The sequence below is a fragment of the Zootermopsis nevadensis genome, unplaced genomic scaffold (assembly GCF_977971745.1).
Source record: "Zootermopsis nevadensis isolate Lab colony 2312 unplaced genomic scaffold, Znev_1.0 Znev_ptg000022l, whole genome shotgun sequence".
Lineage (NCBI taxonomy): Eukaryota > Metazoa > Arthropoda > Insecta > Blattodea > Termopsidae > Zootermopsis > Zootermopsis nevadensis.
The window spans coordinates 14666444-14683431 of record NW_028259154.1 but is presented as its reverse complement, the minus strand read 5'-3'; the positions used below and the strand labels follow the sequence as shown (position 1 = coordinate 14683431).

The 16988-nt window shown below is 37.3% G+C and overlaps 1 protein-coding gene across 1 annotated transcript; it reads left to right on the top strand.

Moving 5' to 3' along the window:
* Window positions 1-498: 498 nt before the first annotated feature.
* LOC110839741 (uncharacterized) lies at window positions 499-16717 on the top strand. Its single transcript, XM_022084221.2, has 15 exons — window positions 499-595; window positions 1130-1386; window positions 1959-3240; window positions 4435-4613; window positions 4762-5001; window positions 7195-7478; window positions 8132-8425; window positions 8719-8891; window positions 9543-9811; window positions 10303-10527; window positions 11315-11584; window positions 12805-13047; window positions 13745-14022; window positions 15097-15208; window positions 16432-16717. The coding sequence occupies exons 1-15, from the start codon at window positions 580-582 to the stop codon at window positions 16585-16587; spliced, it is 4278 nt and encodes a 1425-aa protein (XP_021939913.1). The 5' UTR covers window positions 499-579; the 3' UTR covers window positions 16588-16717.
* Window positions 16718-16988: the final 271 nt, after the last annotated feature.

Below are 16988 nucleotides of genomic sequence, written 5' to 3'. Positions count from 1 at the left end.
GCCTGGCCAATGTTCAAATGAATTATGGACTTTTGCATCCAGTGGCAAGACTCCTGTGATTAAAGTTTTCCATTTCTGTTTCTGAGATGTAATGTAATTACGTTTTATCTACATGAAAATGGTTCATCTCATTTGGTCAGAAGTTCTAATTTTTTATAACAGTAATTATTATTATTGTTGTTGTTGAGTTTGATTTTTTAATATGTTAACTCTATAGCTGCAGGAGCCAATTATAGATACTATAATAATTATAATTTATTTCCTAAGGTCGATTGGAAGGCCAAACTGTGTGTGTGTAAGAAAAGCAACCTGTATCGTATCCACTAAAGTCATCTGCATGTGGGATGAAACTAAAATGGGGCAAGGCAACTGCATCGTTTATAAAAAAAACGGGCAAGTACAAGTGAGATTTCAGGTTCACACGGCGGCGAGGATCTGTTATTAATGCGGTAGACGTCGTAATAATGAGCGAGGGTCTTTGCGACTAGCGACATCTTTTATGAGATGAATGTACTTCGTTCAAGTAACTACTTCGCCCTATGAAGATGTCCCGGTAATTATTTATGGTCCCAGTAGGAAATGGCGTTGTCTGGAGGTAATGTGCACGTGTTGTTCTTTTATATATTCTAGAAATAAACTGTATGAATCCTTTAACGTCCTCAAAGAGTTATATAAATTTTAATGCGATTGAAGTAGGGCGCAAATGTGTAAAATTTTATGAGTTGGTAATAGTTAAAAATAATAAGTAAGGTTATGTACTAGTAATATACTTAATATCAGTTTGTTTTTCTGTTTCACAAAAGTTGTTAGTTTATTCATAATGTACTATTATTTTACTACATGAAATATGCTATGATTTTATAGAGACATGCATTAAGTTAGAAACGTGTTGTTTTTCGAACGGTATGCTTGGCTAGTTAGGATATGGTTACCCTTGTTGCATATAGTGTTTCAACAGTAACAATTTTGGAGGATGTTACCAGAATTTTTCTTTGGTTTGTGGCTAGTAAGTATATAATTTATAACACCGTATGTTTAACAGCGTCTCCAACAAAGTAAGCATGTAGAAGAGGAGTTTGTAATTGGAAGTGTCATGCTAATACTAACAATATTGTTTATGGTTTATCAGAATTGTTGAGAAGACTTGATCAAGAAGTGGAACCTTTACCAAAGCGACTTCGGTTGGCATTGGCTGCATTTGAATCAAATGATTTACCAGTTCAGCGAAAAGAGGAGCTAATTTTGAACTGGTTGTGTGAATATGGAGAAAAGAATAGAAATGCAGAGGATATTTGGTCTGTTCTCAAGGCCTGTTTTAACAGCAGTCACATGAAGAAACTGAGTGGTGCTAACATCAGACCACCTGTCAAATATTATGTTTCTCAGGTTAGTTTTTGTTTTTAAGCAAACTGAGGTTCATGTAGACAGCTTGTGGGTCAGACTGTTTTGTATGCTCAAAACAGCTATGATATTCTCTTCTCTTCAGCACAGGGTAGTAGTTCTTATGTTCTGCGAGCAAAAGGCACAAAGTCAACTCATCTTTCCCTCCTACCAGTAATCAAACTCTGGTCCTCCAGCTTGGTGGCAATCACTGTACTGACTGAGTATTAAATTGAAAAGTAGTTTAAGATTATGTAGTGTGATAGTTTTAATACATTTGTTTTTCAATAATAGAATTATATCTGCAATAAATTAATTTGAATGTCAACAAATTAAGTAAAGTAAGGTAGAAAATACCTTTCCTACCTTGTTCATTTGTTTTTTACTGGTGGTTAAAAATATCATATAAATGCTTCAGTTTATTTGTCAAAAGGCAACAATGAATAATACAACTATATAAGACTCAGAAAAATTGTTTAAAAATGCTAGTTTTACCAACTGGGGTGTCCCAGGCAAAGCCACTTATTCAGAATATACTGGAAAAGTAATGATAACATATCAACTTGTGTTATTTCCAGATTTTGTGTGAACTTCTGAAATCAGAAAACATATGCAAGAATTCAAAGTGTGTCGTTCTTGAGTGTGCGGTTTGTGTGCTAGAGAACACAAATTTCCAGCACTTCTTCAAAAGGCAGCTAGAACAGTTATTTGATTACATCAGTCTCATATTAAATGTTATTAATGAAGAAAATGTTGACTGTTATACAAGAATCCTGCAAACCATCTGTGTCTTTAACAAACAAGTTTTTCAAAAAGAACTCTTTTCAGTTTTATTCATTCAGAAGACTTTACAACCTATAATTAAAGTTCTTGAATTTATACCCAGTTGCCATGTGACAGATTCAGCTGCAAGTCATGTCAGATTTGAAATATTTAAGTGTGTACAACAAGTTCTGTTTCCTAAGTCACGTTCTAGAGAAATGTCTTTGGCATTAATGTCTCTTTTTGTAGGAAATGCTGACAATCATAGTGCTGTTCTAAAGACCCTTTTCGAGTGTCTTTCATCAGCAGTAGTTAACAGTGAATCAGATGTAACTGTTAACTTATTTTCTATTGTACTTCAAGCATTTGTGTCAAGTTATAAAGGAGATACAGTTTGTGTGCACAGGATGTTTATAACTTTGTGTTATTTTGTCGGATTCAAACCTGAAGTTAAATTCAATTCAGATGATAATTATCAGAGTTTATTGAAACACAAGAAATTTAAGAAACTGTTTCCTGAATGCCATATCAAGAAAGCTGTAGAAGTAAATGGTACGTCATTGAAAGTGACAAAAAATCTTCTTGTTATCTTGTCAGATGCCAATATTCCACTGAATGATAGTGATGAGGTACCATTTGAAGAATGGCTACAAGCATTAATACCAGCTGTGTTTTCTTCTACTTCAGAAGATTCCATTTCTGTAGTTATACTAGAAGTGATGTGTGCATTCATACATTTGAAACCTCTGATCTTTGAACCAAAAACAAGTGAGATTTTGGAACATGTGATGTTAGCAAAGAAACAAACCAAAGAAATAAAAGTGGCATATGTCACTTTCTTCTGTGATACTCTGAAGATGTTTGTAAAACTTAGTCGACTGCAGAAATTTGTGGCAAAGCTGTTAAATCTTGGAACAACGCTCGGTGTAAGAGAAGTTAAGAAACTACCAGCATTACCTGATATATTGCCATCAGAGTTCTGCACTGAGTTCCAGATTGCCGTAGGGTTGCTGCCCGGTGGTCAGACTGTCGAACTCATGCGGACACTAATGTTTCACCTGAACCAGGACTGTGTGGCAGTTCTTGAGAAACAACAAGGTAAGGGATGGGCTAATTCATTAATGTTTCAGGGTCAGTAACAGTTATTTGAGGTTAATCTAGCTAGCACTCAGTCTGCTGACAAGATTTCTATTAATTTTCACCTGTTTTTGTATTGGAATAGTTAAACACAGAGGTATATCTTAATAATAACAATAACGGCTTTTGAGTTTTGTAACCTCTCAAGAAAAACATATAATATGAACATTATTATTGAATTCTGTCACATACAGTGAACTAAATATATATCAGTAAAAAAAATTATTTGTTCTTGTGAGTAGGCGTCTGTTTTCCTTGTGTTTTGCATTTCCACATGTCTGTTGTTTGAGTTCTCTGTCGTCTTATTTAATGTTGTTTAGAAATTTTGAATGCATTTTATATGTGGAACTCTTCACCATCACATTTGGAAGAACTTCAGAACATACTCACTTTTCCATTTCATAGGCACTGTTAGTCTTTCCCTGAATGTAAGACTGATTGGAGTATGAAGCTGACTTCTCATTTATTTCTGATATTGAAGTTAAAGCTTTGTGGAACTTCACATTTGAGTGCACTCTTTGCCTTGATGTGTGATTCTAAGGCACATTTACCTTTACCAGTGTACTTTTATTGCTCTGTATATCGAGCCTCGGACTTTGTTACTAGATCTTAAAAGTATATGAATTGTAGTAGATATTTAGACCTACCAGAGATTAAGTAACTTAATAATGAAGGAGGATAGGTACTGAGAAGCTTCTGAATTTTGTAGTGTATGCCTAATATTGTACATGTGATTAAATTAAGAAAATTAGATTGGTGGGACAAGTAGTACACATGTGCACATGAAAGTATACAAGAAGTTTGATATATAACCTTCAAAGGGAAGAGACCAATTGGGAGATTTGGATACAGATGGAAGGATAATATTAAAATAGGTCTTTCTGAAAAGTATGTGAAGATACAGACTGGATTCACCTTGCTTGGGAGTTCCAGTAGTGAACTGACTGGATTCACCTGGCTTGGGAGTTCCAGTAGTGAACTTTTATGAACACAGTAGTGAACCTTCAGGTTTCATAAAGGCAGGGAATTTTTTGATTAGTTGAAAAACTCAAAACTTTTAAAAATGTACACTGTACCAAGAAGTTAGCCAATGAAAAGTTTTTGTTCTAAATAAATTCATAAATATGTGTTGAGATGTTATTACAATTGTTTCAGGTGATTGTCCTCTGTTGATCGTGCAAATTATCAGCAAACTCATGTGTCACTTTCTCCGTGGAACTCGGGTGGCTGATCATTCTGTACCAGCTCAGGTGGCTTCAAAGTTCAGCAACTTGATGACAGGACTGCAGGATTTGCTTGGAAAGCTAGGACAAGCATTACTACATAGAGAACATGTAAGGAAATGAGTTATTTGATTTAACTAAAGGAGCAAACAATAGACGCCATGAGAATGCCACTTAGATATTTCCTTTTGTTTTTTGGAAATTTTGAAACTGTCTTAGTAGTGTTTCTTTTGTATTTAATCTATTTTTGCTGTTACAGAATTGCCTGCTGATGGTAGCATTTCTTCAGCTGTGCTATAACTGGGGAGAACTGAGAATACTGTCGATACGCTACAGTGTCAGGCTTGAGTCTGATATGAATTTGCAGTTGGCAGCATTGCAGGAGGATATCAGTGCAACCAACTTATCTTACCTGCACCCTTATTTGTGCAGTGAATTATGGAACCTTGTTGCGCAGAGAATCAGCAACTTTGGTGAAGCTGACTGCAAGGAGTTGCTGGTATAATTTTACATTGCCTATTATGATTACTGTTTTTTCAACCCAAGAAATATATATTCTTATTTGAGGAAATTGTCATTTCACAGTGCAGGCTATAAAGAATAGGCTGGAAGTTGTTTGTTTCTTAATTTATACAGTGAAACCTCTATCCATCGTTCCCGGAACTATCGTTTTCCCGGATGCATCGTCCGTTTTGTTCGGTCCCGAATACATCCCATATAAAATAATGTTACATTTTCCCGCTTCTATCGTTCCTCGAACTATCGTTTTATCGCATCGATCGTTCAAAAATCTTAGTCCCGGCCCACAATTTTCCCGCAATGATCGTTTCTGAGAATTTAAAATGCTGGGTTTTGAGATAAATTATTACCGAAAGACGCACAATGTTTTTGGAATACGCAGTAGCGGTAACCTGTTATGTCGCCCAACCAGCACAGATTCTTTTGGAATGAGGGGTCAGCGGTGCAGGGGTGATAGTTGGAGTGAATGGCGGTGCCCATTGTCAGAAATTTTACGATTTTAATTTGGGTGCACTCATATTTCGTTCCAGCGATGCCAGATGGCATGTGCAGTGTTAATTTCTTCACAAATGCTTTTATTATAAGTACAAAGGAAAGGCTGGCGGCACTTTTCATTCTTCTGGTTCATCTCGTTTCCAGCGGTTCAGGGTCTTCTACAGCTACGTTTCGTTGAGTTCGGCAGTAATAGTATTTCCATTCTACCTGTTATTGTCCGCAAAGGGGGTTGGAGCGGTGAGGAAGAAGAAGACGACGAATGCGAGCCCGAAGCTTTGCCGAGTTTTGCCGAAGCGCACGCTGCATTGGCGAAAGTGAAGTCGTTCTTTTATGCGCTTAATATTAGTGAACGTGACGAGGAAAACATTTTGAACGTGGAAAGTGCTCTGTTTGGTCTAAAACGTAAAGTTTCGACAAACCAGTTGTCCATTAAAGACTTTTTTGGTAAAAAGAAGTAACTTTGAAAGAGAAACATTGTTTTTTTAAAAAATTTTAATGCTTTCCCGCATCTATCGTTTTCCCGCATTCATCGTTTTTATTTCCCACCCCCGCCGAAAACGATGCATCGAGGTTTCACTGTATATCAGCAGTTTCTCATAAGCATATTTTAAGTGTCTTTATGTGTTACAAATGGAGGGAACAGCCTGCAGATATACAAAATAACTGTGATTACACAGTTGACAAGGGGTGTTAATGCAGCTTGGTGGTTAGGCTGGGGGCTAATTCTGCTTTATTATAAGAAATCAATACATAAAGTGTTTCACACATGAACAGGTTTTTTGAGTGACGTGATCACTTTGAATGAATATTCTTTATTAAATATTACTAGGGCAATCAAGTCATGAAGAATGAGATGGGTAGGGCAAGTAGCACACATGGGAGAGATGAGAAATATTTAGAGTATTTGGTTGGAGAACCTGGAAGGAAGAGATCACTTGGAAAACCTGGTAGTATATGTAAGGATAATATTAAATGGATGTTTGAAAGGAATAGGGTAAGACAATGTGGACTGGATGCATCTGTCTCAGGATAGGGACCAGTGGTGTGCTTTTGTGAACACAGTAATGAATCTTCAGCTTCCATGAAAGGTATAAAATTTCCTCACTAAGCTAGCAAACATTAATGTTCTCAATAATGACCCTGCTGCATGGAGTTTTTTGTAGTATTTTTGTTGTTTAAATGGGAAGATTTTTTTGTGGTTTATTTAACAGTACTGTCAGTAGCACGTATTATATAGCTTCAAACGATAGGATGATTAATGACTAATTAATTGTAAACGATATGGATGGAACTGGTTGTGGCCTAAGTTAAGGTACTGTTCCAACATTTGTCTGGGTGGACTGGGGAGAACGTCATGGAAACCTAAGTCAGGATAGCTGGTCTCTAGGCTGAGATTTGGATCTGGGATCTCCAAAATACAAACAGCACTGCTTACAGATCATCCTGCAATGATCTGTACAATGGAAGGATGGTTATGGACCTTGAAATTGGTAGGACATGGAAGGAAGTTATTGTAGTAGATCTCAAGGTTCTCGCCCAACTTTTGGGTTTACATTTGTGGACTCAAGGTGCTTCCTGGGGGTGATCAGCTTATTGCTCCTGTTCTTTAGTCTTCCACAAAATAAGAAATTGTGTGGGCTTGAAAGATTTAATATTTATCTTTGCACTGTCACAACAGGTGAAGCTGATTTTACAGAAACTACGAGCTGTGTTCTTGTATGTGGACAGTAAAAAGACAAGACATGATACTGCATTGTCTACTGCAAGGCATTTGGTGTCACACATCAGGGATTCATGGCCCATTATACTAACAGGAACAAATGCATTGCTGGTGGTGCCATTTATGAACCCAGAGCAGCTTGAGTGCTTAGCAAATCATATTGTGCAAGAGATAAGTAGCAACTCTGAAACCAGTTCAGAATTGTTGGATGCATTGAAAAATTCAAGTGTTCAAGAAAACAGGTAGGTTCAATAGAATGTATCATCTGTTGATAATCTAGTTTTCTATACATTTTACACTGAGACCTATTTGAATCCACATAAGTTATGTTATGCCTGAATTATGGTGGAGATTATCTATAGTCTGAGATATATTATAATATTTTGTGAGTTCTGATATTTTTATGTGTCTGATGAAAATGTCACAGGTTCTTTGTCCACAGTCCATGTAAGTCAACACATGCTGCAGCATGTGAGTTGCAAATGCTGCATTTGACAGTGTTATAAAAACGCTTGTGTCTGTATGTTTACAAGTTGCATGTACAGCTTAGTGACATCTAAGAGGTTACCGTAAATTGGAAATATATCTTGAAGAGAGGATACTAGAAGGCAGGGCACGCTTTTGATAAGGAGACATCTTTGAAAGTTATTATTTTGAAAACCAAAATGGAGATGTGAGGATAACATAATGATGTATGTTTTAGAGACACACTGATTGTGTGAAGTGAATGGTGGGCTTTTTATTAACAGTTTTGAACATTCAAATTCTACTACTTGTCTCATTTTCCATGTGTTTTATAATTTTGCTTTTGCAGGACAATTATATTGCAGTTTTTCTGAAATTCTTTACTATTTTGAATATATTGTTAATATCATGTCATTATTTCTGATTCCAGACTCTTCATTTCAGCATTTACTTGTGCAGCATTGAAGGGCATCATGAAGCTGTTTTCTGGCACTAAGAGGAAACGTGACAGCCTCGGCCATCAGGTTGGCCCCCTCTCAGTAGCTAGAGAAGTGTTGGCTAAGATAGATCCATTTCAGATTTTCTCATGTTTGTCCAAGAATGACCCAGAAGCACTGACTCCTGTTTTGACAGACATGGCTAACATTGTAAATGAGGCTTTTCAAAAAGAGAAGGAAATTTCAGTTGCAAATGGATGGAAGCTTGATATGGCAGCTTTGCAGAGGTATGTACACATTTGTGGTAGGATGACAGTTTCCTACTTCTGTATCTCCTGCAGGAACACAGAGAACAACATTTTATACTTTGCCAGACTAGACATATCTTAATAAAACCATTGAAAATTTGAACAAAATTCAAATAAATTTCATATTATGCTGGTTTAAAAAAATATGAGTTGCAGTGGATAGTGCTGCAAAGTGACCAGCTGGTGCACGCAAGAACGTGGCATGCTGTCTGGATATAAAAATGTTGCACAGAATGCATTTGCTATTATTACAATGGCTTTTGTTCTTGTAGGTACCTGCATATTCTGAAGCTGCTACCTCTACAGCACACACCAAGCACTTTGAAATCAGTAGTAGTTGTCAGTGTTATTGCGTTGGTCATTACATTAGAGGGGTCAGATGTGTCAAGAGAAGAAGAACAATTTTCCAATGTCAGAAGTTTATTATTCAGAAATCTTCTTTTAGGTGAGAAGTCCTCAATCAAGTATCCTTATTATTAAAGACTAAAGTAATGGCTATTGAAAGTTAAACAGAAAGTCTCCTCATTTGTTACAGTTTACTTATATGAAAATGTAGATACCAGCGTAAAGATGAGATTGCAGTAAAAAAATATATACATATACATGAGAATGGTCAGAATTCAAATTTCTTGTTATACCTCTGTTACATAAATAGAAATTACAATTCCATCTGCATTGTACATTGATGAAGACTTGTGCTAATGATCAGGATCTGTTGTTGTATTTTTCTCAGACATGTGTTTTAAGTGAGGAATGGGACTTTTTTTATCTCGATTGAAAGCCAGTTTCACTGGAATTCCAGTAATGTGCCACACCTAGCTGCAGAAAACAGACACGTTCAGTGAAGAAGCTGAATAAATGAAGAAAGGAATCTGTTAGCAACCTCGCAGAAGTGTGGGATGCAAGCCTGTAAAAATGAAGAAATTTATGAATTGTTATGTGTAAAATTTTTCTTTTAGACCGTGTCCATTGTCAAAATTATAAACTTATAAAATTACAACATTTTGAAAGCTGGATTCTGCTTTTGTCATACAGCTAGGGTTTCTGTCCTCATCCCTATTTTCAGACTTCAGTTATGGGTTGTTCTTCATTATAGGTATTTTGGACAGCCCTGGGCCACCTGATATCTGTAGTTATCTCAATATGGGATGGCTTACATGCTGGATGATGAGTGTGGACCTGCCACTATCCAGAGATATGCTCTGTCTCCTGTTCCAGCGGTTGTTTGAGTCATGTTTAAGTCATAGTTCCGCCTTGCCCCAGCTACAGGATGCTCTTCCTATCCTACAGAAGCAGTCAAGCAATCATTTTCTAGATGTGAAGGCTTTGGAGCCATCTGTTACCCTCCTGAAAGTTGTGACTAAGGTAACGAGTGCACGCAAGGCAGAGAAAACTTCATTGCTCTCATTGGCTAGATAACTGTTGGCCTTTGTCAGGATACACTTACATTTACATTAAAGATAAATTTGCTAGGTCCAGATCAATATATTGTCATATTAAAATGATTATTTATATTGTGCATTATGAATATGAAGATATTTATATGTACATTTAAAACATGTCCTCAATGGAATTAAGTGCTAAACAGTGTTGTTTGTAGAGCTGTGTTCCATATTGACCTCTATTAAAATTGATGTTGGAAACTAATTTTAATTCATATTTATTATTTTAAATGGATAGATGGGCTTATGGCTTCATTGATTTTTTGACCAGTAGTCAGATTTTAATGATACTTTGTATGAATATCATGCGATTAGAGGCCATCTGACCTTCATAGCTTTTAATTTCCTGGTAGCTGTAAGAACTCCATAACACTTTGCCACTTACTGGAAGGTTTTTTTTATGTTTCTGTTTAGTGCCCAAACGAGCATGAGAACTCGGATGACCACTCACTATGCCTGAAGTACCAACGCAGACTTTCACGAGGCATTATCAAGATAATACAGGATTTGAATGGTGCAATTGGTTGTCCAGTTGTCTCTGATGGATTCAACCTAGTGTTGATTCAGTGCCTCAAGGAAGGAGATGCCAAGCAGCTGGAGAAGCTCACTCCTCATCTTGGTACAGTTATTAACACTTGTGTAAGTTACTCTTATCTTTTGGGTTGTAAGTAAACATCAGAAATGTAGGCACTAAACATTTTCATAGGTACAGTAAGCCCTCTGCCAACACAGGTTCGATTATCTGCGTGATAAGAAATGTGAATATTTGCCAAACGCAGAAATTCGATGATATGCTGTCTGTTAGAAATGCTGTAGCATATAAAAAAATGCCACTGCTGTCGAAAAGCTAGACAGTTTAGCTTCTGCATGTGTATTTGTAACACCAACTTGGTTTGTTCTATTCAGCATGTGTGAGATTGTAAATATTCAGCTCAACTGTCATCCTGTGATTCCTTCCTCCTGCATCTTTCACCCACTCTTCTTCTTAGATATTAGCTCTGACTTACAGTCTCAGCCTTGCTTATGCTGTTGTTGTGTTAACTTTTGTCATATTGTTTTCTTATATTTTGCGATTGATTCCATGGCAAATCAAATGGTACCATCAGCCATGTTGTCACCAATTTTTATATTACAAGTATATATCTGTGAAGTTAAAGTTCCCAAAAGGAATGGAGTTCAGGGTTATTAGATGGCCCTTAAAAATATCAAATGAATTTGACGTATCAGGCAATGGTCATTTCCACAAAGTAATCAGGAATAGCAAGATGTGACTAATGACTGATTATCAAAGAACTGTAAATGTTTGTGATCATTTGCTGAACAGAGTTAGAGATCATTCTTGTGTATTCACTGCGCTTTCATTTGCATATATAAATTTTTACTCATAAAAAGATGAAAATGTATAATTTATTGACTCTCTCCACAGCTGTCTCAAGTACAAAGCAAGGACATTCCTGCAGAATCATATCCCATCAAGAGTTCATTGGACATCCTGGCCACTTTGCTGCAGTATAAGGCCCAGCTTCAAACAGTGTTGCCACCAGACTTTATTTGCAGGATATGGGCTGAATTGGCAAGCCTGGACATGTCTGATTGTATTGGCTCATTGTGTAGTTCTGAATACATGCAGCTTGTGTTTGAAGCTGCAACAGAGAAGGAGTTGTATCCTATTTTACAGGACTTAAAAGCCGTCACTGTAAGTGGTCAAGATCAGTATCATATTTACTTTTGTGTTAGATACCACTTAAAAATGAACACATACTTTGGGATTTGTAGACAATTTTCTCGTGGTACAAAGCGCTTTTGATGCCTGTAATTATTTTACTCCATTACATTGATATTACTTAAATGTGAACACAAGAGAGTCATAGAATACCTCATAAATTTTTACTATCTTTATCATTTTAATATTTTGTATATGAAGTCTTACTTTCTTGCTGTAATGTGTCAAAATTGTTCATTTAAGCCAAAATAGCTTAATCCGTAATGTGACTGGGACTTGACTTTCAGCAGGAATAGGGATTTTTTTCTGTTACCACTACATGCAGAGCAGTTCTGGGGCCGCCCAGCCTCTTAACCAAGGTGTGAAATTCTGAGACCACGAACCTGACTATGCCCTAGTGCCAAGGTTTAGATTTGATGTGGCTTTACATCAATACCTCTACATGGTTTCATGTGATATATTGCTTAAAATTTTACTTTTATCTTTGTACATTAAAATATTTATCTTAGAAATTCATCTCCTCCTGTCTATAGGTTTTTGTTGTTTCATTCTCTCCTTTTGACCAAATTTAATGTTCCATTTTCTTGTAGATGATTGATACAATGATAGATAGCATAACTCTGCCTTTATGCTCTTTTAAAATGTCATTACATTTCGCAGCCTTTTAATGTACAGTTTGACTATATGAATTGTGTTGGTTGTGGTAAGAAGCACAACTTCAAACACATCATGCAACGTGTTTGACAGAAAGTGTGTTGAAAGGAGGAAACATGGAAGAATTATCTTACTCAGACATTCTTGCTTAATTATTTCAGCATTATAACCTTGAGGTGAGCCACTGAATCTTAGCAAAGTGAAATGTTACAGGCTGGGCAACCAGGTTTGAGAGTCGGGAATTTCCTCTAGCCATCACTTCGATATCAGCTGTCAAGTCTGAGCATATTCCTATCCGGTTGGTACCATCGGCTTTACCGTGAGGTTAAAGCATCTAGAGCGTGAAACTGACATCTCAATTCCATCTAGTCCCAAGGTTTTAAAAATGTTTGCAGCTTTACCTCCATTCCTCCATATATCTTCAAGATATGGGGATTAGGCACAGGAACAGTTTTTGTATTTGGTGTTAATGTTATAAAATTGAAAATTTGTTGGTATTGATGTTTCTTGTACAAGTAGCACGTTAATTTTTCTTACAGAAATCTGCGATTCAGTCTCCAGTAAAGCCTCAGCTCCTGAAAGCAAGATTGTCGATATGGAAATCTGTTATCCAGAGCAAATTTAGTGATGGCAGGAACAATGCCAGGAAGATGGCACTGGAGCAGCTGTGTCATATGCTGATTGTGTTTGTTAATCAGTGGGGCATGACAAATGCCACTTGTGTGGAGAACGGCATATTACCAGTTCTTGAACTTTTATTGGCCATCACACAAAATTCTATAGTGAGTAATGAAATTTATCGACATCTCAGTTTGTCATCTTGTTCTTTGCAAATCAGTCCCTATTCTTGTTCGGCCTAAATCAATCTTTCCATTTACTGCTTTACCGATTTTTTATTTTTTCCGGGTGTCTTTATTTTTATGCATTCTGTTAATCTGTATAACCAACAAGATGTTCTTGAAATTTTACCCCGTGCGGAATTATCGTAATTTAATTTTCGCTGCCACTGACTAATAGCTTTAGAAGTGAGAGTAATAGACTCGAAAACCTACACTTACAGATTTACTTATCTTTATTTTCTGTGGTGAAATAATTTTCTCTGCAAGTATTCTTTGTGGTCCTGAATATTCTGTTTTAAAATTCGATCACAGAATAGACTGACCTTCATGTGTACTTCCTTTTGAGCTGTTTATTTTGTTTATTTGTTGGGTTTTTTTTTGTCATAACATAGTTAAGAAAGGAAATATAAATCCCACAAAAATAGATATAGGTCCTGCATTAGAAGGATGCGGTACAAAATCGTGTTGTCATTTTCCTACCAGTTTCTTGTCCATCCGTCCCCTATCCAAACTACAGGTAAAACCATTAACCTTCATTTTAATATAAAAACAGTATCATGTGACTTCATGCAATATCCCAAGGTGTCCACTTAATTCCTGTCAAACCATGTATTTTCCATGTGTTAATATTGCATTGCAGCTCTTCATGTCTCCAGAGATTCTGGATCTTTGTTTTGAGAGTGTCGGCACTGCACTGACAATCAATTCGCCCGAGACGCTGTCCATCTGCTTTGTGTCATTACGGCTGCTGCAGACACTGATGAAGTCTCGCGAATCTTTGGTGCTGGATCGCATCCCTTCGCTCCTTCAGTGTTATCGACAGGTAGCAACAACAGTTGCTGCTCATGGTCATGTTGACCTGAAGTATTCTCCTGCAGAGGTTAAACAATGTGCAGTCTGTGCTCACAGGCTGGAAAGGTGAGTGATGTTCGTCTTGGTGATCTGAGAAGAAGAACAGTTGCCAGGAGCTGAGTTTCTCAACTGGTGGTCCACAAAACACTGCAAGTACATTCTGCGAGAGTTAAGGCTGGGGCCACACGCGTGGTTTGTGTGTTGTACCCTATATGCCCCTTCATAATTCTATGACGGATGTCATGATGTGCGTTACAGTGGACGTACTTTGTACGGTCATGTGGCCCCAGCCTAAGTAAATACCTGTGAGGTCATGGTCTGGGACAGTGGTCCCCAACCTTTTTGTGCCTACGGGCACATCTGAGAGTGTATGAGATTGTGGCGGGCACCGACCAGTTAACAAAGCCAAAATTTCTTTTCTCTGGACAAATAAGATATGGACACCAAATAATACATGAAACAACACGACGTTTAATGATACAAGAAACCGCACAATCAAAAATACGTAGTTTTATAAGTACAATTATTATTACTCAAGTGGGAAGTTAGTGGGATGTTTGGCGCTGCATTTCATCGCCCAGTTTTCCAAATTTGGGGGTGTAGGATGATGTTGCTGTTCGCAAACGATCATCAAGATGGGCGTCAGTAAGTCGAGATCTGCGCTTTGATTTTATAATGTTCATGGTTGAACGGCCTTCATTATTCAGTATAACCTCTTTCTGTAACAACGCGGGCGCCCAAAAAAAGCCTTGGCGGGCGCCGCGTTGGTGACCACTGGTCTGGGAAGTCACGTGCAGCATTACTAGCTGACTGAAAAATATGTGACAATGCCATTATTATTAATTATCTCCCTCTCCTTACTTACTGTGAATTACTTTGTTAAACCTGCTTGTGCTGATGTTAGCCGGATTATTTTGTCTTCTGCGGCATTTACATTTTATGTAAAACAAATGGAAAGTACCTTTATAAAATCACTGTCAGTACTTAAAATTACTTTAAATCATAAGTAATCTTTAAATCACTGCAAGACTAATACAAAATACAATGCAAAGAGGCCCAAAGTCCGCAATTCATATTTATTAGCGTAAGGGTCGGCGAATGTCTTGGCAATCTAAGAAACATCAGTATGTTTTATTGCAGATTGACAAATGTGTTCAAGGAATATAAACCACATTTCGCGAGAGTCGCAGCGTACATAGTGGCTGATTTCCTGCAAAACTTCGAGACATACACACTCTATCCTGAAGTCAAGGTCGGTGGATATACTTGTACTATTAATTAATTTGATAGTTTCAAAATGGCACTGGATGCAAGTCGAAATAATTTACGTATTGGATGATATAGCGTATTCTAAAATGGGAGTTTTGAGTTTATTTTTTTAAATTTCTTTTACTTTATTCTAAATACAAGACAGTGTTTCTTCCAGATGTAAAATCTGAAATATTAGGAGTTATCTTTTAGTTGTCAACAAGGCTAAATACTTCACGAGGAATGTTTGTCACTGGTAGAAAAAAGCGCTTCATGTTTTCAGTGTGGGCAGACCATCTATTATGTAGGATTTGAGGTTCTCATGGCGGTGAGTCTGAAGATGGCTGCCTTCTGGGCTGTTGCGCCATGTAGTCTGGTAGAAGTTTACCGACGTTTCAGAGGTCCTTGCCTCCATCATCAGGGCGATGACTCATATCATCCATTGTTTTATATGTGCTTGGTGTATGATATTGTAGCATAGTCATTGAGAAATGACAGTTATCAGTAGAAGTGTTACGCATCACATACTTCTATAGGAAACAGATGTTAGAATTGTCAGAAATACAGTGTCCACAATGTCACTTCAGTGTTTTGAAAAATTGTGGCGCGCAAACAAATTGAGCTAGCGGTTTGCGGCAGATTACAGTGAAACTCTGGAAGTTTTTTACTGACCTCAGTAGGCTCGACGTGGGCTCCCTTGGTAGCACGGAGAACATCCAGATGATATTCGAGCTCTTGCCGTGTTCTCTGGAGCATGTCCGCTGGAATAGCCGAGATCACATTCCTGATACGGGTCTTCAGGTAATCAAGTCCGTTAACTGGTGTTCGGAACACATTGCTCTTGACATAACCCCACAGGAAAAAATCCAGTGGTGTTATGTCTGGTGAACGTGGAGGCCAAGGCATTGGACCGTCTCTGCCGATCCATCTCCCTGGAAATGTCCTGTCTATGTACGCGCTTACCTGCAGACCCCAATGAGGTGGAGCACCATCTTGTTGCAGAATGATTTGTGGCTGTAAGTGCTCAATTTGTGGTACTGCATATAGTTCCAGCATGTCCAGGTAGGTGTTCATGTTTCTAGCATGTGGCTAGCTCAATTTGTTTGCGCGCCACAATTTTTCAAAACCCCGAAGCGACTTTGTGGACACACTGTACAGTAGTCGTAATTTGATGGCAATCAGCGATAGATAGTCGGTAAGCAAATCTGCTGGAATGTCGTGTTGCAGATCCACTACTCAAACTGTATACACAGTTTGCTGAGCATATGCGACTCCCACGCCATCCTCTTCCTGTCTCGCACTCTGACGCCAGCATCGCAGCTGCTGCTGAAAACATTCTACGACACCTATAAGAAGTTTCATCGCTTTACCGGCAAAGTATAATGTGATGGAGTCACGTAATATTTAAAGATTTTATGGACTCTGATTTCTATTTAGAACATGTTTATGTGGAAGGGTTTTATTTTAAATTTTATACATGTATATTTTCCAGAATAAATGTTTATTTAACGGATATGATAAATGTTATCATCACCTTTTTAGCCTACATTCCTGATTTTTTTAAGTAAGGAGAATTATGGTGTGATCGTGTCATGTGGTATGTATTTTTGTTATTGTTCGTCTGAGGAATTTAAAGTTTGACATGATTTTAAAAAAAATATATTTGCTGTAATTATGATTTTATTTCAAATTTATAGTTTTGTGACATCTAAAAATAATTAATCTTAACTTTGTTTATTGTAGATAAGTTATATTGCATATTCTTTATATGAGTTTGCTTTTGA